This window comes from Anticarsia gemmatalis, chromosome 21 (genome assembly GCF_050436995.1).
Source record: "Anticarsia gemmatalis isolate Benzon Research Colony breed Stoneville strain chromosome 21, ilAntGemm2 primary, whole genome shotgun sequence".
Classification (NCBI taxonomy): Eukaryota; Metazoa; Arthropoda; class Insecta; order Lepidoptera; family Erebidae; genus Anticarsia; species Anticarsia gemmatalis.
Genome location: NC_134765.1, coordinates 754707 through 780946, shown reverse-complemented (window position 1 = coordinate 780946; position 26240 = coordinate 754707). Strand labels below are relative to the sequence as shown.

Genomic DNA, 26240 nt, shown 5'->3' with positions numbered 1-26240 from the left:
CCTACAAAATAGTTTTTTGTACCACCGAATATTGTTGAAGTACCTATAATACCAAAAAGTAGGAAATACCCTTCGAAAAAGCTCTTCTGCTTAAAAAAAAAAAACAATAAAACACTCAACTGTTGGCTGACGGTCAATATAGCAATCGTTTTAAAATGTGATGACCTCAAATCAACTTTCAAATTCACTAATCACGATTTCTAAACTACCGCAATAAACACAGTTCTAATATTCTCTCTCTTTCCAGCCTATGGAACGTATGCAACGCATCTCACTCTCACATCTGTTCCGTCGCTGTACCGGTGCTGCTGCACTGCGTGACCCTGGCCGGAGGAGCAGACGTGTTCTGCAACCTCATCCGCGACCAGTTCCATCATCACGACTATCATGTGCGGTTCACTGCTGTAGAGAGAGTCACTGTTATTATCAGGTGATTATTAGTACTTTTCAGAATTTTATATGAAGGTGTAGACCAAAGTATACGGAATTACACAGTTTACGTTACTATAGGCAATAGGGGGTATAATAATCTGTGGTTTATTTTTTTCTGTAGCTCGATTGTTGTGTTGCCCATCTATTGAGACATTTCAGTAGCTTTTCTTTCTTTCTAGCATACATAAAATTATGCCTTCTTTCCATAGGGGTATGCAAAGACCAGAGCTACTTGCTACGATCTTCACAAACTTTCTTTCATTAATTCACATCTATACAACTTGTAATTTCAGTATCTAATCGTAGTAACTAGCATTATGTCTTATTTGAGAATTAAATCCATGAAACCATTATCTGGAAATCCGAGATCTTGGAACACACAAGCAGAAGATTTATTATTTTTAGGAAGTTAAAAAATTGCTGCATATTACACTTCTTTAATATAGCTGTTTTCTTAGCTTCTCACGTTCAGTGTAGTCTATTAGTTAATAGATAAACCTCGCCACCCGGACCTCGGTCACTAAATTGCTTAACAAGCCACTTCGAACCCCCACTGACAATGACTAGAACATTCCATGACAGCTTCAACGATGTGAACTAGACTGACACGTAGATTGCTTAGGAATGTAGCACTAGATACAATTTTTCAGGGGTCGCCAACAACTACCCGTTTTTATTTAGTTTTTTGGTTAAGGTTATAGAAAGGAGTCAATTTTACGAGAGTGACAAGTAAAAAAATATAGACCTCATATTTTTGATTTTTAAATACTACACTTCGGCTTCCTTTAACCATGAAATAAGCCGAAGCCATACTTAAATAGGTCAGTACCGCGATTCTGTACAACTATCGAGTATCGAGTAACGAGTAGCTATCGAAAAATTTTGTATGAAAAATTGATCAGCGCCTCTAGCGGATTTTCGCAACAACTATGTTCTTCAATGGCGCCATTTTCCACCAAACATTAAAATAAAATAAAATTAAATAAATATTTTTTTTGCTGGAGCGCACTTAGGGGCAATTCGAAATTCGAATTTCGAAATAAAATATTCTTTCCATTTTTAATTTTAATAAATTATTTTAATAATCTTTATTGGATATTTTTAGGAAGACGAGGCCAACGAGGCTGAAAAGATATTGTCTCCTTTGCCTGCTTCAACGTAGAAAAAAAAAGACGCTGATTAATTTTTTGTGTTGATAATGTTTCGTTGAACAACATTAACTATGATATTTTTATGTTATTGATTTATTTTTACTTATACCGTTTAAAGTAGACTATAATTATTATTTATGAGAATAATACCTTTCATGATTATTTTCTATCCACTATATAATATATTTAAAATTAGTTTATACACAATTATTACCAATAAAATTTTATTTAAAGAACAAATTTTCAGAACGAAACTTTTTCTCACTTTAAATGTCAAGTTTTCGATACTCGATAGGTCGCGATTCTCTGCCGGATTGCTACCGGTTTCCTATCGAGTAGCTCGATAGAAATGTATGGTATTCGATAGCGTGACGTTAGTATCGAATGTACAGAATCGAGGTACAGTTTGCCTGTCTGTTTGCCATATAGAGATAGTTTCAGACTCAGAGTCAAATAAGAGTTAATTTTTCACTGAAATTACATGCCAGTGGATTCACATCAGCTTACTGTTCCCGATAGTTCAGATTTAAGTCGGCTCTAAAATATTTTAACTCTAGTCTACTTTCACAAAAAACAGAAACCAATACTCACGAGTCCTTTCTCCCCCAGGTTCATGGACGGTTCTCCAGTGAAGACCAGCCTTCCTCTGCAGACGGCCCTGGCCACCGCCTTCTGCTACCTCATCTCTAGCATGGACGACATCAATGTGTACGTCGCTCAACGTGCCACCCTGTATATCGGCACTGTACATGATAATGCTATTGAGGTAGGTTTGTTAAGAGCAGGAGATTGTACATACTACTCGTACATTCACACTAGGAATATGCGTTTTAATTTATACATACATACTTCAAATCATGCTTTCTTACTACAGAGGCAAGAACCAAATTTTCATTTATTCACACTAAAATACATTTTAAAACATGTTTATTTTTATTCTAGCACTTATAAGGACGTACGTGAACCTATAAATACGAATAACATTTTAAAAGAAATAATATTTTTTATCGATCCAGAAACGAAAGATCAGCATTTGCATAGAGACAGTATTTTTACTTAAACTTTATTGTGTTGATGGTTAAATAATTCACTAATTTTGAAACTTTTGGAGTTAAATAAAAGGCTAGGTTGAAACATAAGCTTAATTTATTTTGAAAATCATTCCCGTAAATAAGGGTAATTCTTTGTACTCAAATGACATACACGGTAAGCCAACCTATAACACAAAAAACACAAGCAATCTTTATATTCATGACCAATATAAACACTCATACAAACATCATAATACATTGTTACCAAACTATCACTTAAGACAGCAGTCTGACCGTAATCTGATCCCAGCAGTTACTGCTATACTGCCTGGAGACGCAGTTCGACCTGGTCATCGTGGACCGGCCCATGATCCTGCAGTCCATCTACCAGCTGCACAATACCCTCAGTGACCGCAAGATCCTCACCTGGGACTTCTTCCTCAATAGATTTGAGGCTCTGTTCTTGGAAGCCCAAATCAATTCCAATAAGACGATCGATTTCTCCAATTTACGAGGTGAGTTTGTGGGTAGTTGTGTTTTTTTGTGATGATTTGTGTTTGGTGGTTTTGAAATTGCTGGTGTATTTTTTGTTATAATGCAGATTTGTTTGTTTTCTTTCCCTTTATGATTTATTATGATAATATAAAATCATATTATTTTGTACTTAATGCTTTTGATTTTATTTTAACGAATTGAATGCATGCCGGTAATGATAAGTGTCAGTGTCAAATTACTAAGATTGTTGTGGTAATCGTATCCCCCTAGATATGTGATTAATTTCATTGAGTTGTTTTTAAAAATTGAATGTCTACTGTTTATTTTTTGTAGTATTTTCAGCATGTTATATGTGTTTATTTTTTGATGAATGTTATCATTTACAGGATGTAGTTTTATTGGCGATAAGTTTCATTGGGTGAGTTTAATAAGTGTGTGATTTTTTTTCTGCTTTTTATGCTTTTACACGACGAACCAAAGCTCACTGCTGAAAGGAAGAAAAAGGAAGGTAGCACGTTTTAAACCTGCACGTGTCGCATCCTTAATAAATTATTAACACAATAGACCAGGCTAGTGGCTATTAGGTAAAAATGGTTTTTCACATGTAACTGGTGTTGGGCTTATAATACATAGATTCGAGCATATACTACATTTGAAAAAGAAAAACTAAACTTTTTATAGAAATTTCCTTAGTTTGGAACGGCTATGTAAAAAGGCTACTATCCACTGTTCCATCTTTACAGTCAGTCTATTACATATACTATTTCAGTTACTTACTGCACAAACCACATGATCTCCACCATAAAACACCATAATATCATATTAAAAAATACTGACATATCAGCAGATTGTAAAGATATATGCACAGCTAAAGTCTGCACTGTACAATAACAGGCTAGCATAAGCCCACTGGTGTGTTATTTAGGTCCCAGATTTCCTCTTCAACCACGCATCAAATGGTTGGTTTTCGCAGGACAGTTTTGTTAATGGTTACACTACATAACCCAGTATTTTTTACCCCAGGAAAGGCATCCGAAGGGATCCCCCCCCCCCCCCCTCCCTGTAAAAGAAAGGTTACCATAAGTCACAGCCAAGACCCCCACACATAGTCCAACAGCACCTTATCATAAATTCCCTTCCACCAGAACTGGTGAGCAGCGAGACAAGTTCCGAGTGGTTCCTGTACAAGGTGCGGCGAGCTCATGAAGCATTATCAGTATCAGCGAGGGACAACAACGTGAACACTTTGAGCGCGTCCTTCGGCACCAAGTGGCCGTACAAGCGAACTATCTCCGCGCCCGCTACTATGCCGCCACATCCTGATACTAGGCATGGTGGGTATTTACTTTTAAACATGTTTTGATTTTAGCTCATGGGGCAAGTCAAAAAAAAAAAAGATTGAACGTTAAATGTTGCCATCAGTGAAGCCGCCAGTCTTGGATTCGATTCCTAAGTCGGAGAAACTATGAAGCAATTTTACAATTTTGAATTGATTTTTAGTAGCATCTCACATCTCAATATGGTTGTAAAATGTAATTCACTTATATCTGCTGAATTTAACAGAGTGATTACATACATCTTTTGAAATCTACAACTTGTAAATATTTAAAATGTAAATTGTAAATATGTATGTAAACTTGTAAATATGTAAATTAAATATTTAATAAAAAAGAAGTGAATATGAGAACAGTAATAATGGATATCACCTGAATTTACGGCTAAACGAAACAGCAAAATTTGTTTACAGCAAAATAAGTCAAAGAAGAATCTAGGGTTTAACAATCACCTCCATACAATTATATCTCCGTAAGTTCTAATCTAGGCATTTTGTCCACAGAACGCGAAAAAGTCTACTCCCGGCAATACTCGGCTCCACTCCTCAAACGGAAGACATCACGCTTCGGCCTAGGGCAGCTGCTAGCGGCGCCTCAACCACTAGGCAGTGCTCAACGATCAAACAACACGCACGGTAAGTCAGTACCTCATGGTGCTACTTACTACAGGCTCAAAGATAGTCGTACTATTGAACAAGGACACACAATAACTGTTCGTGTATTATTTTTCATACAAATTGTTGCGCAGAAAGGCCACCTCATATGTCAAAACGGCTCAACTTCTACTGGAAGATACGGTTTATTGTTTTCGGTGATACGGTTTACGGTTTTTTAACACGGTCGTCGGTTTTTAGCAGATTTTCGGGTTTATAAACAGTATATTTGAATTTTGTTATAGTTGAATAAGGTTTGCTGTTATTTAAATATTTTGATAGGTTCGATTAGAAGGATCGATTGTGATCCAATTCAAAATCTGTGATATTAGATTTTATAGGTTAGTTTTAAAGATTTGATTCAGATCCGAGCTCCAATTCAAAGTCTGTGATATGAAGATACACCATAATTTTTTATTACCAAAAATAAAGATTAAATCGGTATTTTTCTATTCACGGTAAATTATTTCAAAATCAAAATCAAATCAATAATTCATTGATGTCTAATATTGACACTTATGATAGACGTAAATTTTATTGAATTAGGTATAAAGTTTAAATAAAGGGGTCGAATATTAATTAAAAAATTACGGTCAAAAATATATAGTTATTTTACCACCCGGGTGGTGTTCATATGACTACATAATATTATTATATTATTATTGTATGAGTGTTAAGCCATTTCTACCTCACTAAGTTATTTGTATTTTATTAACGAGATATTTCCTGGGGGTAGTTTTGTTTCGGAAGGGAAAAAAGGATCATAGGTCGGTCTACTTCTACTAAAACTGCAGTAAACAATTTCCGTTTGAAGGCGATTATAACAGGACCCGAAAAGTACGATGGTTTCACCAGATCTTCGTACTAGTGGGATAGGGTATGGTGGCGGTGCGTTTGAAGGTAATTTTATATGCATTTTCACTGATGGTCTTGGCTGAGAGGAAAGAGTTAGATAATTTGTTAAATTTAGTACAAAGATGACCTTAAAATGCTGGTTGGATGTATTCCTTATTGGGTTAATTATAATGCATGTCCTTCATGTTGAAAGGTTCATCTTATTTACTGCAAGGTTTAAATAGATTTAACTTCAGTTCTGTCGGGAATTTGTACGGTATTTCTTACGACGCGTTTTATATACGTGCGCTATATCGTGACATCTCAACTCCGAATACCGCGAGTTATACTCGGTTGAAACTTTATCCCGCGTTTTGAAACTTAAAATAAATCGTATAGTTAAATATTACAAGTAATAACGTGAATATTTTTCTAACATTTTTTTTGAGATTTTTGGTAATAACATTTTGTGGTGTATTTCACAAAACACGTACGTATACGTACGTACGTGTTTCGTACACGTATACGCAGATTAGGTGCGCAGTTAGTTACTCGTAATGGTCCTTATTGTATGAATGGTTGTGGTGGCTGATATAAGGACATACAAAAGTGCGCTATTCGCGTTCAGGATCTCTTTTGCTTTAATATAAATGGTTGGTTGGTTGGTTAAATCACGTGGTTGTATACTCCTTGTCGGACTATTAGTGCTAAACCGCGGTACATTCTATCATGAAAAGAAACAGGGTTAAAATAACGATCAAATCGTTAGGATAACAAATTTTAAATAACATCTACCTTTTCAGTACGTATTGTTTTGTCTCTAAATCTGTAAAGTTAACAATTTTCATTGTTGCCGATTGTTTTCTGTTATACTGTTTATTATAGCGGATCTCTTCTCAGTTATTGAATAGCGCCGGGAAAACATTAAACTTAAATATTTTGTACATATAAAGAATGATTTTTTATATAAAATAGCGTGTTTTAAAATGTATCTATAGCAAGACTGCTTAAAGCAAAATTAGATCGAATTTTCTCGAATGAATTTAACTGACGGACTGACTGGTATATATGATGCGTATCTTACAAGACAGGGGAGTTCCGATGAAATAAAACTGGTAATGTTCTTCTACTATGACATGTTTAAGAGATATAATACGGCAATTCAAGGTGGCTTTGATGATTTCATGGTTTGACCAGATCTTCGTTCTAGTGGTAGAAGGTATGGCTCATCCGAAACGTGTCCTTCAGGTACTATGGCTTGTTCCTTTCTTCCATTTGCATATTTTTATTTCTCAATTCAATTCGATTATATATATTTTGCAATTGATGATTACACCTCATATATATTCATATATATATTATTTCAGTTTCACAACACGTTAAATATAAATTCGTAAAACTTCAAATTTCAAATCCGATGATTGGTAAAATAAGTCGTTTTGCTGTTTGATATTGAATTTTTCGGGACTATATCTTCAATTCTTCTGTAATGAGAAGGGGTCCATATTGGTAAGGATAGGCAGACGTTAAATAGGGATTCCGATTGGAGGTCTGTTCTACTGTTTACTAAGCACAGGTAAGCCATTTTTTTGAATACTTAAATGCAATTCAAATGTAATACAATTTCAATCTTTATTGGTCATACATAAGTACAGTTAAAAATTAAGTCGGTTGAAGGTTACGCTGTACTTAAACAATCGGTTTTATAAACAACGGCTAAGGAAGTGGGAGGCCTTTTTTAACTTATTTCGGGGTACTGGATGACTTACTGATGCGGTTTATAGCCCATTCGGTGAAGTCTATCTAAAATGTTTTTATCCTGGCTATAGGCGTATTTATGGACTAGCAAATCATTAAACGACGTAAACGCTGACTAAAAAGTTATATTTTACGAACCATTTTGGGGCGATGGGAGGTTATTATATTGATCGCGAAAGACATTTTAAATGACGGACTCCAAAAATGCGCCTAAATTGTAATAGTCAGACCAAACGTCTGTTGCAGATGACATTTTGGCGGACGGTATAGATTGTGTATTCGACGAAATTCTACAAACGGTTAAACGAGGTGAGACCACATCAATTCTGCTTCTCTCGCTATAAAAGTCTTCTACCCCTACCCATAGCTATTCCTTACCGACTGGGTAAGACTGCATCACTTGCAACCCCAAACTTTCTAAGCTTCAGCTATTTTTAACTTCAAAACATCATCGTGTGTGGACTTCGTTTATAACAACAGTCTGTAAGTAAAGGTTTTCATGTGAATATATTTTTTACTACCGCGCGCCCCTTTCTACCGTATCTTCCTCATTATCGAAAGGTCTTAAGGTCTATAGAAAACGTGACGTGTTAGGTTATTTTGTGTTCTTGTTCTATAATCCGATTGCCTTAGCTCGAGCCTGTAGTTAGGAATATGTTCACAGATGGGTTTCACTCGATGTCGGGAAGGTCTGAAGACACGCTTAGTACTGTGCTGCCTAAAGCAGTAGATCTGGAGGAGGCTGATCGAGAGACTACCAATCTGCTGGTCTTTTTGCTAATGCAGTTCTTATCCAGGTAATGTAACATTTTATTTTATCTTCATATAAATTAAATACCATTTAATGCCTTTCCTAGACCATCAATAAAACATTTTGTATTGTCTAGACTAACCGGTTAAATAAATGATTCTTCTATGGGTGTTTATCTGGCAGTAGTAATGAGTAATTCTGGTTTGGGCAGCCTGAGACAAGGAATAAAAGTGTGCCCTAGAAGTCTTGGGTATCTTATTTTGTTCGAAGCGTGGCAAAGAACCACGCTAATAAAATAAAGAAAATATACCGCCGAAAATACGAGATACTAAGACACTTAAAAAAATATTATTATTATCGGAATGAACTAAAAGAAGTTTGTAAATACCTGGACATTATAATAATATACTTAAATGAGTGATATGAACAAATTTAATGGAAGATTGTATTCAGGTAGCTGATCGTAAAGAACATACTTTCTTTCCTCAAGTCTATAAAGTCAGAACAGTAAAATTAATAAAGTATTTTCTTTCAGATCTGACCAAGCACACCCGACGGAAGACAAGGCGTCATCCAAGACTCAGGAGCTGGTCCTCAAGCATCTGTTCCTACTGCTAGGATACAACAGTGTGGAGAAATATTTCCACATATCGCCTTACACGCTCAGGTTAGTTGTGGCTTGTGTCTGAATTAACACGTTAACTTCTGATTTTTTCTTCATCAGATAGTTTATTGAGAAATAGTTGGGGTTTGTGATATTTCTCATGTTTTGATAAGCCTTTACCTTAAAGTTATCAAAGAACGAAAAATGAAAATAAATCAAAGAGTGAGAAATAAATAGGGCCTCAACTTTATTCAACCCTGCGTCGTTGAAAATATTAATAATTCTGCGCTATATTATATGGATTTATAGTATTTTTTTTTTAATATCTTTTTAAACGCTCCCGATAGATGGCTTAACAGATTACTCCAGGAAAATAACTTATCTTATTCAATTAATTATTGATATTTTTTATATAAAATAGAGTAGGTATTAAACAAACAGTCACATCCACTATTTATCAGCTTACATTGCACATGCAAAGAGTAAAGCTCGACAAGCCGACACCTCTTAAATCCACATCACAATAGACAAAAACCAACCTTATTCCATGACACTAAAGTTCAAAATACCTCAACAAATACACTTAGCCACAGGAAATGTGTAAAGTGGGATCCAATTTGCAAGCAATTTGTATTTGAACAGGCAATCGTCGATATTCAACGCGTTCATGGCAAATCTCCCGCAAGTGTTGGACCAGAATCATGTGATGGGAGCTAGCATTGCTGAGCCTACGCTGCTTCTGCTGCAGGTAAAGGCTGATTTGTGATTTATTTAGTAGTTAATAGTGGTTAATTTAGCTTGCGATTGCTGCTGTGAAGAGCGGAGTTTTTTGTTGCGATTTTCTTTTTTTTTATATTTCGGGCGAGTTTAATTTTTTTGTTTTATTTGTTGGTGTTATTTGATACTCTATTGTGTGTAGTATAAGCAAGTTTAAAAAGGCATTGTTCTTTTTTGATATTTTTTATTTTTTTAAATTGCTGATATAGCAGCAGCTTCGAACTACATATTTGAAATCCAAATTTTACATTTAACGTGGTTTTATTTATCACTTTTATTTAACCAGATAAAAAATAGGAAAATTGGCTTCAAAAAGGCACTTAGCTGACGAAGAGACACTTAGAATCGGTCTTTTTCTCTGCTTTATTAATGTTAACACTAGGTTAAATACTAGCTATACTTTGACTATAGATTCTGATAAAATTGTACTTACTAATTGTGTAGTACTGCTGTGGAGCTGGCAGCAGTGCGTGTGGCGCGGGCAGCACTCACTCACTAGCGTCCCTCGAGCCGCATGTACGACGACACTGGCTTATGGCACTACTTGTGGTCTTGTACAAGGTAAGCTATATTAAAACTATTATTTTATAATTAGAGACTAGGGAAAAATTACAATAGCGGTAATTTTAGAACATACGTACCGCATTGCAATTGAGTTTTTTGCTAAAACCAGCTGATTAGGAATCAAAGTGGTCATCGTGATCCAAATAAGTTGTATATCAATTTTGGAAAACATTGATATTGGAATTTTTTGAAGCTGCATCGATCGACGTTTGATAGCTGAATTCAAAATCTTTTGAATTCGTATCCTCAATCAGATTGTTATATCTTAAAAATTAAAAGGTATTTTTCTCATGTAGACATACTTCTAAGTTCTAACCTATTTATATTTGTGTTTAGTACCACTATAGCAGCGGCAGTATCTGCGCCATGGTCCAGTCGCTAGTCCGCGTGGTGCTCAACACTGTGGAGGCGCAGTACCACCAGTGTAAACGCATACCACCCATGATTGTGATGCCGCACACCGCTAGAGCGAGAGGTAAGAACTAACACTTTCTTTTTCACACAGGAAGATCTACTATACTGCTAACGTTGTCTCCATTCCCACTTTTTTTGTACCCCTTTTTCTTGTCATTTCCTTCATTCCCTCCTCCTTACCCTTGTCTATCTATTTCTGTACAATTTTCTTTAACAACTCAACACCATATTTTACCTACATACTTATTCTTCTTTACTCCAGCTCCCCTTGTCCTATAACGTTTGGACTCTCACTTTTTTAGTTTTCTTGATCACTCAAGCAATCCTCTATTTTAAACTTGAAGAACTTTAACTTTACGACTTATTATCCTAAAAGATGACTGTTTAGACTTTAAAATATAGGAACACTTTTAGTTAACAGGTTTCATACTCCTTCTTTGTTCTAGATCTAAGCCAACCGTCTCTAAAGACGGAGCACGAGGCGGCCCCGGCGCCGAGCGTGGAGCGCGCGGCGGTGAGTCCGCTGCCGCCGCTGGACCGCGGGAAGGCCAAGCTGCACCAGCACAAGTCTCCGGCACACATGCACACGCACTGGGAGGAACCTGCCAAGTCGGCCAAGTATGTATTTACTTGGTTTATTAGGCTTTAACTTGAATAAGGGTCGAATAATGAGAGCTCCAAGTAGGCTGAGTATACCATTATCGCATCAAAAACATAAATGTCAGATAAAAGCCAAAAGATGCTGACCTTGTCGACAAGTTGATCTCTAAATGGGTGCCTAGTTCAGTGGACAGTCCTGACAATGTTTTTATCAACTGCCAGACTGACAGTGCATCGCATAGTTGCCATAGGTAATACAATAAGTGAACGTGTTATTTTTTCCTATAGATACCAACAATGGAGTTTGGAGCAAGAGTCTTCAGAGAGCGAGCTGATAGCCATCCCGGAGACCAGTGACAAATCTGACACCACAGTGCACGGCAGTACTGCACCCGTAAGTACAGCATACCTACTACTAAAATTACAGTGTTAAGTGGTGTAGATTTGAACCTCTGTAGTGCAATTCTCTACAGTGAGTCCTGACCAGTATCGAGACTGATATTAAAAATGTTCTGCCAAAATAGTACCTACGAAGCCCGGTAGAGGCGCTTAACAGATTTTCGAGTAAAATTTTTTCCAGTTGTCGGTAGTGTATATAGTTGTAGAGAATCGAGCTACAGAACAAACATTTGCGTGTAATGTACAATCCGGACTTTGCATACCTTCGACTGTATTTGTGTATTAGACAGTATATTTTCTAGAATATGGATCTAACAAATTGTTTCTCTTTGTCAGGGTTCATTCGACGAGCCTTCGCATTACGAAGACCCGCCGAAGATCGAAACACCAGCTGCCACTACTCCATACCCTACTCTAAGTAAAATTGTAAGTGCCTTTACTTTCTTCTTAACACTGTAAATATCAAACACGATGTAATTATCAGATAATAAATAATAATGGTCTTTGACAGGCGCCAGTTGCATCACGATCAGCTCATCAGCTGTCTACCAGTTCGTCTGTATCTATAGGCAGCGATTCTTCAAACTTGTAAGTGTATTTCTACTTCCTACTGCAAGTTAAATTAGTTGTTATAGAACAGGTATTAAAGAATCTTATTTTTTGTTAAGGAAATCGACTCCAATGAGCGGTCAGTCAGTCGAGATCTGGCCGGATCAGATGCATGGTCAACAGACTTCACCCCGCGCGAAGATCCTGGGAAAACAAAAGCGAATTATTGGTGAGTATTACTACTTTAATTCTTTAGTTTGTTATGTTCTTCTTTCTATTGCTTTCCGTGAATGAGTACTTTATACAAGGTTTCAAGTAGAAACCTAGTATAATACGTAACAGATATATTTGGTGATTGAAACTTCTAAAACCACCAAATATACCGTACTTTATTTTGATTCAGCTTGAATAATAGTTTGTAGTACAAGTAATGAATACAAGTGTATTTGTGTTCAGTGGGTAGCAGCACATCCCCGGACACGGCGCCGTCGTCCAACGGGGACGGACAGTTCGGTCAGTGGCCGCACGCTCGCTCGCCGCCACAACATCATATCAAAAGTCCCGGTAAATATCAAGCTATTAGTACAACACTCATAACAACATATTAGAATAATTCTCTTTTTAATAGTCCGATGGCTAGGCGTTGATCTATCACTAAAGTAGTTCAATACATTGTATATCTGTGCCCGTGTTAGTAAGACCACAAATTCGAGAATAATATGCGTTAAATTTTATTCTATACCTACATCACTTAATATTTTACAATACTTTGAATAGGGAATATGCGTGTATTTTTTTTATTTTTTTAAATGATAATTTACATCATTTAAAAAAATACAAAAAAAAACAGCTAAAAAAAAACGAAATTTAGCTCGAAATAAATAGTTTTAAAATAGTAGGCTGATTTCATCATTTTAAACGACCGCCATATTGGCGCGCTTGACGTGACGTCAAAGTCTATAATAGCAATCAACTAGTGAATAGCTACAAACGTGCTTCGGCCTCTATTTTATGAAATTATTTTGTTTTATTTCAATTACACAATGCAGGAGTGCAGTAAACCAACTTTCAAGTACTGTATCGTGCCCTTATGTAAAAATACAAATAAAAATGCACCAAATAAAGTGTTTTTTCTTGTACCAAGAGGTGCTGCAGTAAGGAAAAAATGGTGTAGAATCATGAAAAGAGACATGATATCTCCATCAACTTGTTTATATTGTTGTGAAGACCATTTCGACGTAAGTATTCATTCCATTTTATGTACAAATTGTTTATTTATCTGCTAAACTTTGCTAGTGCCCACATTATAACCTCTTGCATTACAACCTTGCTTGAAAAAGGCCCTATGTTCAAAGGTTTGGTACAATTACGACCACTTGACTGACTGAAACCCAGTGACACTGAACAGAATTCTAGAATTTCAATATATTTGCACAAAAATGTCTATTGCAAACTAATATTATTTTAAAAACTCTTATATGCACTATTTATCCGTTTCACATTTAATTTCATGTTTTATTTTTTGTTTTTCAGTTAAAAGAGGATACAGCTAATTATATTGAGTACAAAATAATGAATTTGCAAGAAAAACACAAAACTGTATTAAGATTGAAGAAAGGTATCCTACCTCACAAATTCCAATGTCAAAAGGATACTGAAACCCAGCCATCGTTCGAGAGAAAAGCTTACAAAAAGAGAAAACATAAAGAAATAATTGAAGAAGCTTTATCCGCACCACCCGCTAAACAAAGTGTTAGCACTACAAAGCTAACTGATTTGTCACAAATTGATCATGGAAGCAAGTACAAGTGCATCTTCATCTCAGGTGAACATAGAAGATATAGAAATGAAAAACCTCTGTGAAGCTGGTAGCAGCACTTCATTATCTACTGAGAAGATGTATGTTGACAAAGCTGTTCAAGTGAATAGTAAAATCTATTACAGGAGTAAAGGTGTTAATGTAAATTTGTGTGCCAAGACAAAAAATACAGCGGTATCTCCATTTCCTATTCCTAGTAAAGAAGTATCAACATCTCCTTTAAAAATAGCTCAAATTAAAAGAATATTATCTAAATAATCCGTGGAGAATCGAATAAACATAATATTTATTATGTAATTACCTTGCTGCTTTCACCCCTTTTATATCAGTAGACGTAAAATCCAGGTTTGATGCAAAAAACGTGGTCATCATAAACACATAAATTTTGCGGGAGATTGTCCGATTGTGCTTTGACGAAACCAATATCTGTCATTTTTCTGTAAGTCTTTTGACTTTATTTTTTACGAAAAAAAATGTAATATAACTTCAATATTTACTTCAAATCACAATAAAACGGAATTAAATCGTTAACAGCACAGAACTGAGAACAGTATTATTTGTTATTATAGACTTTGACGTCACAACTCGTTCCGACCAATAGCGTTGCGTTTCAGATCATTTGAATTTTTCTCGTATTTTTTGCACTTTTTATTTCATAATTTCTAATTCAAAACGTAATTATATTAAAAAATATTAACGTGTACGCAATTCCTAGGCAATAAACTTTAGGAAAAAAAATATTTGAGCGTTATTTGAATCTTACGCATATTCCCTATTGCTTTAAGTTGAACTAGTGATAAACCTTAACAATGCAACGAATATCTATGCAGACAACGTCTTATCTTTGAAATAATATACTCATAATCAGCCAATTTAATAAGAACCTTATGTGTGTGAGAGAGTTTATCAGAGAACTGACTCTCAATTGTTTGTCCTTAGCTAAAGCAGGTGTGGGCTACGCATACGCCTCGCCGGAGTCTCCCCTCTCCAAGATGGAAGTAGCGTGGAGTGCTCCCCCTCCCTTACACCACCAGACACATCATCAACCCTTCCATATTCCACCACCAGAAAGGTCAATATACTCTATTTATTATACTTTATATTCTAGCATATATTACTTATTTTGTCATAGTCTTTTTCCCATGCGACTCCTGTCGCGTAAAAAAGAGTTAAGACTATGTATTACTCTGCGTTTTCCAATCTATCTAGCAATTTATCTCATCTCATCTCAATCAAATCTATCCATCAAAATTGGTTTAGCAGTTTGGCCGTGAAACAATAAAAGGTTGTCATACAGCAAAAGTTCCGCATTTATATACATAACTGCGAAACTAAGATAATTAGTTTTGTATAGATTTTATGACGTTTTTATCAAAAATACTTAATATCTTGCCTTTTGTCAACAGACTGCTACCAATCGGGCCGAAGCCGAATAAGGAACAATACCCAGTTTTCAACGCGCTAGTCGACCGAGTGCGAGAAGCGTTGAGTCTACCTGCAGGTAACATCATATTTTATAGTATTTACAACCATCACCATTCACAATAATAACATAGCCAGTTGCGCTCACCGGTCGGTAAACGATCTGTGGGTTAAGCAACCATTGGCGCGGTCATTCCATAGATGGGTGACCGCATAGTGGTATTTGAACTGGGCGTCTCCGTGCTTCGGAGGGCACGTTAAAAGTCGGTCCCGGTTGTTGTCTACTACGATAACAGTCGTTAAGCCATGTCAAAGGCCTCTCAGGCGGCTTGAACAACTTTGACACTAGGTTGACCACTAACCATACGACAAATAATAATAATACCCGAGGTTTCAAAACATTATTGTATTGCAGTACAAACATACAGTTGGATTAATCATTTCTGTGTAGATAGAAATTTGAATCAGACAGTTTTCACTTTGTCCTCATATAGAGTTTTGATCAACGTTTTGTAGTAAGGTTACGGGGTTACGTAAAGTGTTTTTCGTTAATTGTGTTTGCGTAAAATAAGTCTAATACTGCTTTTTAGCTGTATGTCATTAAAATAGAGAGTGTTTGACATTTGAAATAACATAAGAATAGGGACGCCGATAAAACGCAGTTTTTTTGTATAAAATTAGGTTCAATACATACTTGGTTGTTGATTGTTTATAGGGACAGCCTCTCGGTCTCTTAGTTATAAAATGACCGCATGACAAATACGGCAACAAATAACTCAGTAAAATCTCAGTATAATTGACAACCATTATAACAATTAAAAAGCTAAACTTTTAAATACACCAAACTATCCTTCTATTGATAATTTTGTTATATATTTAAACTAATAGTTATATTTGTTCTCAGATGATTCGACGGACAAGACGGACTCGTCTCGGTCCGAGGCAGAACCGACTCCCACACCCACCCCTACTAATAGACCACACGAGCTGAACAAGAAACAGTCTTCCGAGAGTACCAGGTGTGTATTTAATTTTGTATATTTCTTAGTTAAATTCGCATTTCAAAGATGTAAGGTCTACGATAATGCATGGGTCTTTTTGTAAATTAAATTCATACATACATATTATCACTCCTGTCAAACCCCGAGGCAGAGTTGTACGAAATGCGCCATTAACAATGTTAGACCTATAACCCTGAACATGTTACCGAACCATCAAACGGAAAGAAATTCTTTTATGTTTTTGCTTGCTGGTAAAAACTTTAGTAAAAATTACTTTATTTTATTCTAACAATCTGTGAATATTTCTTTGCCGCCTAGGTCTCCGCGGCGTTTAGCGAGGCAAGCTGCACAAATGGGATCTCCACCTCATCAACATAGCAGTGGTAAGTTTTACTTCAATATTAGGTCAAACTATTAAAAATACCACTTTGAACAATATGCAGGCAAAAAATATTGAGATTTTTGGCAAATTTCTATAAAAACCTATTTTTAAATTTTTCTTTCGGCATGGTAAAAGTATAGGCTGGCTTAACTATAAGGCAACAAATAAAAAAATATTCGTTAGCTTCTCTTTTCTCAGAGTTTCATAATCGATCAACCCCAATACCTATGACGTGGTTTATCGATCGTTATCTTAATTAGTAATATTTTATAGATCGACTTTGGACGTGCCACTTGTAACACTACAGTTAAATGTATGAACAAACCACTATAATATAATGTTCTTCCCTCAGAGTGTGGCAGTGGCGGAGGTTGCGGCGTGTGGTGGGAGGGCTCGTCCCGCGCCGGGCGGAGAGCTGCTCACGCGCAGCACGCCAAGGGCGAGACCGTGCTGTGCTACCGATGTGAGTGTTGTACTATGACTTCATAGATATGTAAAGTGTGACAACTTCAGGTCAATTATGTCCTCTCTCTCGTCTCTTGATAAAATATAGAGGCGTTTGGTCAGACGTGTTCATTAGTTCCACGCCTGTCCTGTCCACTGATAAATTCAATTGCATTGAATAATATTTAGATTTGATTTAAGTAATAAAGGCAAGAGATCAAACTGATCGAAGAGTCGAGGCCTGAACCGCAAAGATAAGAAATCTTAAAAGCCTATATTCAGTAAAATTAAGTAAATATTTACGCGTCTCCAACTCACCGTCGACTTTGGGCTCTTTTAACTGCTAAAAATACGGTCGCTATAGACAGTCCCGCTTACCTTTTTAGCCACGAACGAAGCGGTCCTTCATACAAATATTCTTTTTTGTGGCGAAAACCTGAATTATCTGAAATGGATGAACACAGGCTATTGACAAAGTTAACATATTTGCTAAAGTTGTCACACTCTACTTTAAACTATACAATAAAACATGATGATTCCCGTGTTACTAACGTGTCACATTTCTTAAATTCGGTACATGTGACTGCTGCTGATAAACAAGACTGAGTCTTACTAACCTTCAATTAAGCTTCATTCTTCAAGCGCACTCATTAGTATAATAATATGGTGATAAGTGAATACTAAGACCTGGTTACTTATCTGCTCTACCTTCCGAATAGTCTTTAAACATATATTCAAAAGCGATGGTAAAGTCAGACAGTAACTTTGAAATCTTACACGGAAAGATTTGTAATTCATACAAAGATATTTCTAAAACCAGCCAGTAAATGAATACTATGCTAAATTTACGGCACAACTTTTACGCAATTCGGACTCTAACAATATTGAAATAGCATTCACTGTATAAAAAATCTTTTATCCTAAGACATATACATTAATTCGGAATATACTAGAGATGCGACCTTAAAGAATGGTAGTCTACTAAGGTATTTCTGATCTACCACAATTAAATTTTTACTATTTTTTGTTTGTAATACACTGGTTCACTAATGTTCGTTTGTCGCAAGGTGCTGAATGTGGCACAGCAGTGGAACAGTACAGCGATGAGGAGTTGGGGCTGTGCATCATAGTCCTGGCTACCTTCGTGCACAGAGAGCCAGCGGCTGCTGCAGGCATGCTGCCGGCTTTACTGCATAATGTTAGCAGGTGGGAGTTTAACAACTTTCATTTTACACTATCATGATATCACATTATCACCAAAACGATAGAATATCACAAAATCTTCATAAAGTATTTTGAACATGCTGCCGAGCCTGACTCTACTTATATTATCAAAAAACTTTTTAACGAATTTTTACTACGGCCAAGTGAAATATTTGGCTTAATTGAAGTTACTAAAATACAAATTTACTATTTACTTAAACTAATTTTGAGTAGCGAAAATTTTAGCAACAAAATAAACGGCCTCTGAATTTACATTTAAACAACAAAATGTGAAATGGCCAAAGCTTTTAGTAAAAAAGTTTAAGTAAGTTTTCTTTGTTTTAATTTTCATTTAGACTTCGTACAACCCATTTTCTAAAACACAAGAATGATGATAAGAAAAGAACAGCAAGATCAATAACGTGGCAAGGCCTTTATCGTGCCACGAAGTTATCTGATTTTAAAGGTGTTAAAATATTGTTTATGTAAAGAATATTTCAGTTCTAACACCATTGTTCTTGTTAGTCCAGTCATTATAGTAAGTTCACCTCGGAATTCGAGATACCCAGCTGTAAGTCTGTAAATACTTGTATATTGACACCCTAAAAGTTGTCTCAAAACCTACATATGGTAGGGTGTACGCAACTATAAAATTTCAAGGTCCAAAGTCCCAAAAACCGGTTTTTTGAGCTTTTTTTGTAAATATCTCATTTCCTATGGAATTTTTGCATTCGTATTCATTACCAATATCGTACAGTATAAAATTCTCTACAAATTTTGTTTGAATTTTTTTTTACGGTGAACCGTTTTCGAGATAGAGGGCGGAGAGCGCGCGGTCACAGGATCATTTCAAGTCAACCGGTGCCTCCGGTCGAAGATGCGCCATATATAGTTGATGAACTATCGATAAATCAATGATTATAATAATATATAAATTTAACCCATTACTGTCCCACTGCTGAGCAAGGGTCTTCTCCCGTAATGAGGGAGGGGTTAGGCCTTGAGTCCACCACGCTGGCCAAGTGCGGATTGGGGACTTTGCATGCCCTCAATAAATGTATTTAACAAATTTTATTCAAGCAAGGTTTCCTCACGATGTTTTCCTTCACCGTTGGAGCATGTGACAATTATTTCTAATACACACATAACTTCGAAAAGTCATTGGTGTCATCATTTTCTTCATAATTATATTAAATCTATATCTTTTCAATAATACTGATTTATTTGTTTTTTTTTCATCATGTAAGAAGTTATTAATATTAATTAGGTTAAAATTCAAATATAGTGCCTATATTTTCATGAAAAATTCTGCAATTACATGGGCAGGTAAGTGTTGATAAGTTAATTATTACTGAATAAAAAGTGGATAGGTTATGAAAAAAATTATAAAAAATAATGTAATAGTTAATAGAAATTGACAAATATTTATTAATCATTGATTTATCGATAGTTCATCAACTATAATATATATGGCGCATCTTCGACCGGAGGCACCGGTTGACTTGAAATGATCCTGTGACCGCGCGCTCTCCCCCCTCTATCTCGAAAACGGTTCACCGTAAAAAAAAAAATTCAAACAAAATTTGTAGAGAATTTTATACTGTACAATATTGGTAATGAATACGAATGCAAAAATTCCATAGGAAATGAGATATATACAAAAAAAGCTCAAAAAACCGGTTTTTGGGACTTTGGACCTTGAAATTTTATAGTTGCGTACACCCTACCATATGTAGGTTTTGAGACAACTTTTAGGGTGTCAATATACAAGTATTTACAGACTTACAGCTGGGTATCTCGAATTCCGAGATTCTTACCTAATTTAAGCTTAATTGACTGCACTATGTTCCTAGGGTGGTACAGCTAGGGAACTACTCCTGGCAGGCTGATACGAACACCCGTCTCCCGGGCAGTGCTGTGTTTGTGGCACATCAGTTCTTGCGATGTGTGCTGCATCAGTTGGCTCCTAATAATGTGTTTCTTCAGATCTTCTTGCAACGGACTCCAGGTTTGTATATACATTTCAGGAATTGATTAAGTAGTTGGTTGGATAGATTAAAGCTTTAAAGAATTCTAGTAAAACCAATAGATTTATTAGTCTCGTATCAGATAGCTTTATTTATCTATTTATTTGTATACAGAGTTGAATAACTGTGGATTTTATGCCTATATCGAACTATAGTGGCTAATTTAACAGCACTGTAACACAAATTTGAATTACTTTAACTTGTTTAATAGAAATAAAACAAAATAATAGTTTTATTTCTCGATATGGTCACATTGGTTATATCGTGCTTATAACAGATATTTCGAAACAAAAGAAAACAATACTTCTGAGCATTAATATGTTAAAACTGTAGACGATCACCATCAACTACCCTTGAAGTATTAGACTAGGAACAAATTCTCGCTAACCAAGACCACACCACTATTAAATGTTTAAAAGAGACAAAGAATAAATAACGTAGTATGTTTTCACAGCGGCATTTCAAATACTCGACTAAATCCTCATAAAACTTACTAAACTAACTCTATTGTGTACAGAGAAACAACGTCAAATGTTCTTCAAGAGCATCGCGCAGGCTTTCGTGGACTTCAACGAGCTGTACCCGTGCGGCCCTCTGCAGTTAGTCGTCGAACATCTCAACTCGAAGAAAACTCTACCTATTGATGTAAGTATCAATGGCAAACTATAGACAATCAAATCATGATTGTGATCTAATTTTGATATAGGTATATTGTTATGACTTTTAACTATACTCGTTAATGTATGAAATATAAGAGGCCGTCCGCAACTTCGTCTGCGTGGAAACCCGTGTAAATCCCGATTCCTCGGGAACTCTTAGATAAAAATATATGTGTTATTTTGGGTCTTCAGCTACCTACATTACAAATTCGTAATCGGATCAAAAATGCGAAGATGCGTGAAAGAGTAAAAAACATCCTTACATACTCACAAACTTTCGTATTTATAATATTAGTAGGATTAGTACGAGTAGGATGAAGAGGGTAGGGTCTTTGGTGGATCGTGGGAATGAAGACTGTGTAGTCTCTTTTATATGCTATCAGAACATGATCATACTATCAATACGTGAAGATACACATCCATCAACCACAATCTCTCCCCACCAAGTACCCAAACATCAGCCAAACAAGGAAACTCATTAACCTCACCTCTGTACAGCAAATCACAGTGATAGCGGGCAACATAGCCATGTACCTGGAGTGCCTGGCGCCCGAGGCGCTGGGCCCCATGTCGGCGTGCGCGGCGCTGGTGCAGGCGCTGGACGCGCTGCTGCGCGGCGCCGCGCTGCAGCTGGCGCAGCTGGACGACGTGCTGCCGCTGCTGCGGGCCGCCACGGCCGCGCTCAGGATACCTGCTGCTGCTAACCATAAAGTAAGATGCCAGTTCCCATATATCTGTTTGTTTCATGTAAGATCCATTCATATCCGTTCCACATACCAGTTACCCCATTCTTATCGATATATATGGTAGATAAAAAAGTTGATGTTAAATGTTTGATGACTTCTAGTATCTGACAAAGTTCCTGTTATAGCACTACTAATCAAAAAAAAATGTTTGATTTACTCGCTTAGTCTGAACATGGATCGATAACGTGCCCCCGGACTCTGAATGTAAATGGAGTACCTACCCATTTTAAATGGAATGGCAATATGTATAAACAGATAACGTTTTAACAAAATCATGGATCTTTTCCTTACTTCTGAACTTAACTTTCCAATCTCACCACAATAAAGACACTTTGAATTATAAATTTCCTTCTTCATCAATCACTTCCACTCAAAACCAGCTGGTTTAGCTTACCAAGAAACAATCTAACAAATCCTTTTCTTCCCCAGAGCATCCTAGAACCAATCTCCAAGATCATAAGCTACGGCATCCAGAACTTCGTGCTGAAGCTGTCCGTGATATCGGAGTTAAGCATGGTGTGCACGCGCGTGTTCTCGCGCGACAGAGACAAGCTGCTCGTGTGTCGCGTGCTGGTGTACGAACTGGTGCAGGCCTTGAGGACCAAGACCACCATACCTGATGATAACCTGTTTATATTGATACAGTTTGTGTTGCAAGGTAAGGAGAAAGATGGCTTTTGATTTGCTTTTTTCTAGGGATTACCCTTTTATTCATAAACCCACTATAAACCTATTTTAGTTAAACAACTACTAAAATATGTTTTCTCTATTTCGTTTCGCTAAGGAGTGAAAGAAACAAAACACTTTATAAGCCTTTAAGTTCATATATTTTTATGAATAAGAGGGTTAGTATATAAAAAAATTACTTGGCTGTCAAATTCATCTTGTCATCATCTGGTCAATTTTAACCTTTGCACTTTGACCAATCTGGGCACTTGAGACCTTCCGATCACCAGTCATAGCTCCTTTTCACCTCAACGACCTTAGTTTTCTCGATATTTCACCCTATTTTCTTTGTCCACAGGTCACGGTTGTCGTCTAGTCCTGCCCCCTCAGCTCTCCGGCGGCGAGTTAGCGTCAGGCACGGACGCGAGGGACGTGGCGGCCGGGGCGGTGGACTGCATGAGACCACATCTACCCGACATGATAGACTTGCTGCAGGATCCGCATCTGCTGAATAAGATCAAGGTGAGTTGAGATTGCAGTGTTTGGAAATTGGTTTGGAAGAGGTGCCTTAGGAAAAAAGAGGGGTTCGTTTGAAAGGGTCTTTAGGAAGAAACTGTTGATATTTTGAAGAGTGTTGAATACAGGGTGTTGCTATTTTGGAAATAGTTTAAATTAATTTTACGGTTTAAAGAACATTAAGTAGCGATTTTTTGTATACTACATAGATGAAAGGCAGTTGGGAAGTTAAAAATAAAAGTAACAAAAAAGTCACTCGATTCAAATAATAAAGCAGGAGTATCGCATATCAATTTATAAGCTCCAAGACTATATAAATTATAACAGTAATTAAGTCAATCTTGTTTTAACTTGTCAAAAATTATACAGTTTTTCATTCATTATATCCCTTCATCAATCACACCAAAATATAACGTCTCTGACCCTCAAAATTAACCAAACTAACCACCCACCATTGTCCCCAGGGCTCAGTATCAAAGTCAATAGTGAACCGCAACCTGATCTGCCTCAACGAGGACACGCTGGGCGCCATCGTCAAGGGCGGCATCGCGCAGTACGTGGCCATGGAGCTCGCTCTGGAACATTCTAGGGGGAGGACTGATCGAGCGCAGCCGTCCCGGCACATGACGCCGTGGTTGAGCCCTTCGTTGCCTGGGTAAGTAGTTTTTTAAACTTTTGGTGATCTGTCAATTTGTTTTAGTTTATTTTTACCTTCAGGAAATCGTTCTTAGGTTTTAAAGAGGATTTTTTTGAAGCTTCAGCCCAGAACACAAAAAGATCGCCACTCACGCATAGGTCTTTTGATCCACGAACGAAAAAGTGCTAGTTCTACCTGACGCCACATTATTCTAGATTAGATAAATATAAGCCAATGATGATGATATCTCACGGTATCTAGTGAGAGTGACTCGGAGTACGATTGTGTCCTGACGTAAGCTCTTCGACAGCTAGCAAACCCAAATCTAATTTTGATACCTGATATACGTTTGTGTGCTCCACTTTAGTCGCTTAGAAGTAAATTGTTAAAGAATTGTTTTCCGAGTCTCCGACAAGATCGATGCAAAATTATCATAAAAAAATTATTCACGTTGGGTTATGTATACGTAAAATTAACTGTCCACTATGTAGCTAAAAATGAAGTGAAGACATTTCTTGGTATAACATTGATAAGTTTATACGACGAAAAAATTTACAATTATAGCATTCGTCGACTTTTAGGCATACCACGTACACATACGAGAGGTAGCGTGAAATGTCCGTCCCCACCTTTTTGGCTTTGAGGTGCAAGAGTTTCCCATCTTGGAGTATCAATTCTCGATGGTAGTAGGAGATTGTTTCAAGGAACTCATCTTTATATATATAATTCTTCTGTAAGTGTGTATGTCACTGAACTTCTCTTAAACGACTGGACCGATTTTGATGACATTTTTTGTGTGTGTTTAAGGGAATCTGATGGTTTAGATTCACAATTTTGTCCGCTGGACAATGTTTTTTTATTTAATTTTTATGGCAAAACAACGTTTGCCGGGTCAGCTAGTATCGCTATAAGATTGTAACATGGTATGATGTCGGTGTCAGTTCCCGCGAGGTGTGCGAGTGCGTGGGGCGCGTGCGGCTGGTGTCGTGGCTGGTGATGGGCGCGCTGTGCAACAGCCGCACGCAGCACGTGACCCACGCGCACCTGCCCCTGCACCAGCCCGTGCCGCAGGACGCCACGTGCCACATCACTGACTACATACAGGTATGTCATCATCAACACCATCATTCACAGGTCTATCATACCCACGGCAGGTTATAAGCCTCATCTTGCTTAAATCTATGCCAACACTTGGACAATATCACTTAAGAAACAAAACAATTTGTAGTTTACTGAGACGTCACACCAAAATAATTGGATGTTTCTCAAATTTAGTAAATGGACTTTACACTCTTTTTATAAAATTTCTCCGATAGCATTTTATTTACATACGAAAAGTATGATCGCGGCTTAAATTTTCATCAAATTCCACTTATTCGTAAAAATCTGCTCAAAAATTGGCAGTGTATTCCTTTTTTAACACTTAAATCTGCCGTCTAAGTAGATTTCTTGTACCCTAATACTCAAAATAAGCGTCACAATTACCACCAACCTTTATAACTATCCCACACATCCTCACTAGCAAGCAACCTAACCCCCTCCTATCTCCGCAGACCATCATGTCATCCTACGTGGAACAGACCAAAGCCACGGGTCAGCGCATGAACGCATTACTCCACGCGTTCGTACTGTGTCAGCTGTGGACATTATACCTCGAAGAGCTAGCGGCCGCCGCGCTGCCGTCCAGCGAGCCGCACAACACAACTGTCTGTATCCTGCTAGACTTCTGGTGCAAACTCGTGCCTAGTATCCTGCAAGTGACTGTGCAGTCCAAAGTGGTGAGTACTTTAAACACGTTTGTTTATACTGTTTAAAAAAGGTAGGAGGAGAAATTGAAGACTTAAGAGAAAATGGCTCATTCGATGTTTGGGAAGTCAGAATAAATCTTATTGAATCGTGATCATTGGGTTACGATTGGGCATGGGTCTCCTCTCAGAACGAAAAGAGCTGGGTTTTCCACTCATTATTCTAACCAAGTTCTGGCTAACCATTTTACTTATTTTTAATAACCGCAGAGAAGAACTGATTACAGGTTTCTTACATTTTCTTGAATCTCAATTTCAATGTTAGTAATGTGGGTTTCTAAACTCTAAACTCAAATCTACCTTAAGTCAAAAGTTTGCAATCTTCAATATCCCTTATTGTTCCAGTTGGCAGAAACGGTGAACCTCCACTTCCTAAGCTTGCTGGAGTCTCTACTGGAGTGCAACTCGACAGTTCTCAATAAACTTCTGCCTCTATGGACTCCGATTCTCCATTCACCGCTTTTCAATGTAAGTATTATTTAACTTTGAAGTATCTTATTGACTTATATGATGGTCTAGCCAGCCTTGATATTAAGATATGAGATTATTTTGTCAAAACTACACCGG

At 36.9% G+C, this 26240-nt stretch overlaps 1 protein-coding gene and 1 long non-coding RNA gene across 13 annotated transcripts in view; one reads left to right on the top strand and one right to left on the bottom strand.

Annotated features, from left to right (window-relative positions):
• The window catches only part of unc79 (UNC-79 domain-containing protein), a 139289-nt gene that overhangs the window by 65022 nt on the left and 48027 nt on the right, over window positions 1-26240 (top strand). For 11 of the 12 annotated variants that reach the window (XM_076128863.1, XM_076128859.1, XM_076128862.1 and 8 more), the window contains 31 exons: window positions 248-430; window positions 2193-2349; window positions 2925-3129; window positions 4255-4443; window positions 4947-5078; window positions 8353-8485; window positions 8975-9106; window positions 9686-9791; window positions 10265-10381; window positions 10721-10859; window positions 11245-11416; window positions 11687-11792; window positions 12134-12223; window positions 12309-12385; window positions 12466-12575; window positions 12803-12910; window positions 15105-15237; window positions 15572-15666; window positions 16492-16606; window positions 16907-16971; window positions 17323-17433; window positions 18482-18620; window positions 20471-20625; window positions 21162-21289; window positions 21802-22014; window positions 22479-22707; window positions 23074-23237; window positions 23696-23886; window positions 24810-24972; window positions 25422-25646; window positions 26019-26141. In XM_076128863.1, coding sequence (XP_075984978.1) covers window positions 248-430; window positions 2193-2349; window positions 2925-3129; window positions 4255-4443; window positions 4947-5078; window positions 8353-8485; window positions 8975-9106; window positions 9686-9791; window positions 10265-10381; window positions 10721-10859; window positions 11245-11416; window positions 11687-11792; window positions 12134-12223; window positions 12309-12385; window positions 12466-12575; window positions 12803-12910; window positions 15105-15237; window positions 15572-15666; window positions 16492-16606; window positions 16907-16971; window positions 17323-17433; window positions 18482-18620; window positions 20471-20625; window positions 21162-21289; window positions 21802-22014; window positions 22479-22707; window positions 23074-23237; window positions 23696-23886; window positions 24810-24972; window positions 25422-25646; window positions 26019-26141 — 4405 coding nt within the window. The remainder of the gene's footprint in view (window positions 1-247; window positions 431-2192; window positions 2350-2924; window positions 3130-4254; window positions 4444-4946; window positions 5079-8352; window positions 8486-8974; window positions 9107-9685; window positions 9792-10264; window positions 10382-10720; window positions 10860-11244; window positions 11417-11686; window positions 11793-12133; window positions 12224-12308; window positions 12386-12465; window positions 12576-12802; window positions 12911-15104; window positions 15238-15571; window positions 15667-16491; window positions 16607-16906; window positions 16972-17322; window positions 17434-18481; window positions 18621-20470; window positions 20626-21161; window positions 21290-21801; window positions 22015-22478; window positions 22708-23073; window positions 23238-23695; window positions 23887-24809; window positions 24973-25421; window positions 25647-26018; window positions 26142-26240) is intronic. The other variant, XM_076128860.1, reaches the window with a different exon arrangement.
• The window catches only part of LOC142982390 (uncharacterized), a 147841-nt gene continuing 144499 nt past the window's right edge, over window positions 22899-26240 (bottom strand). The window contains exon 3 of the long non-coding RNA XR_012959982.1: window positions 22899-23219. This is a non-coding gene — a long non-coding RNA (uncharacterized LOC142982390). The remainder of the gene's footprint in view (window positions 23220-26240) is intronic.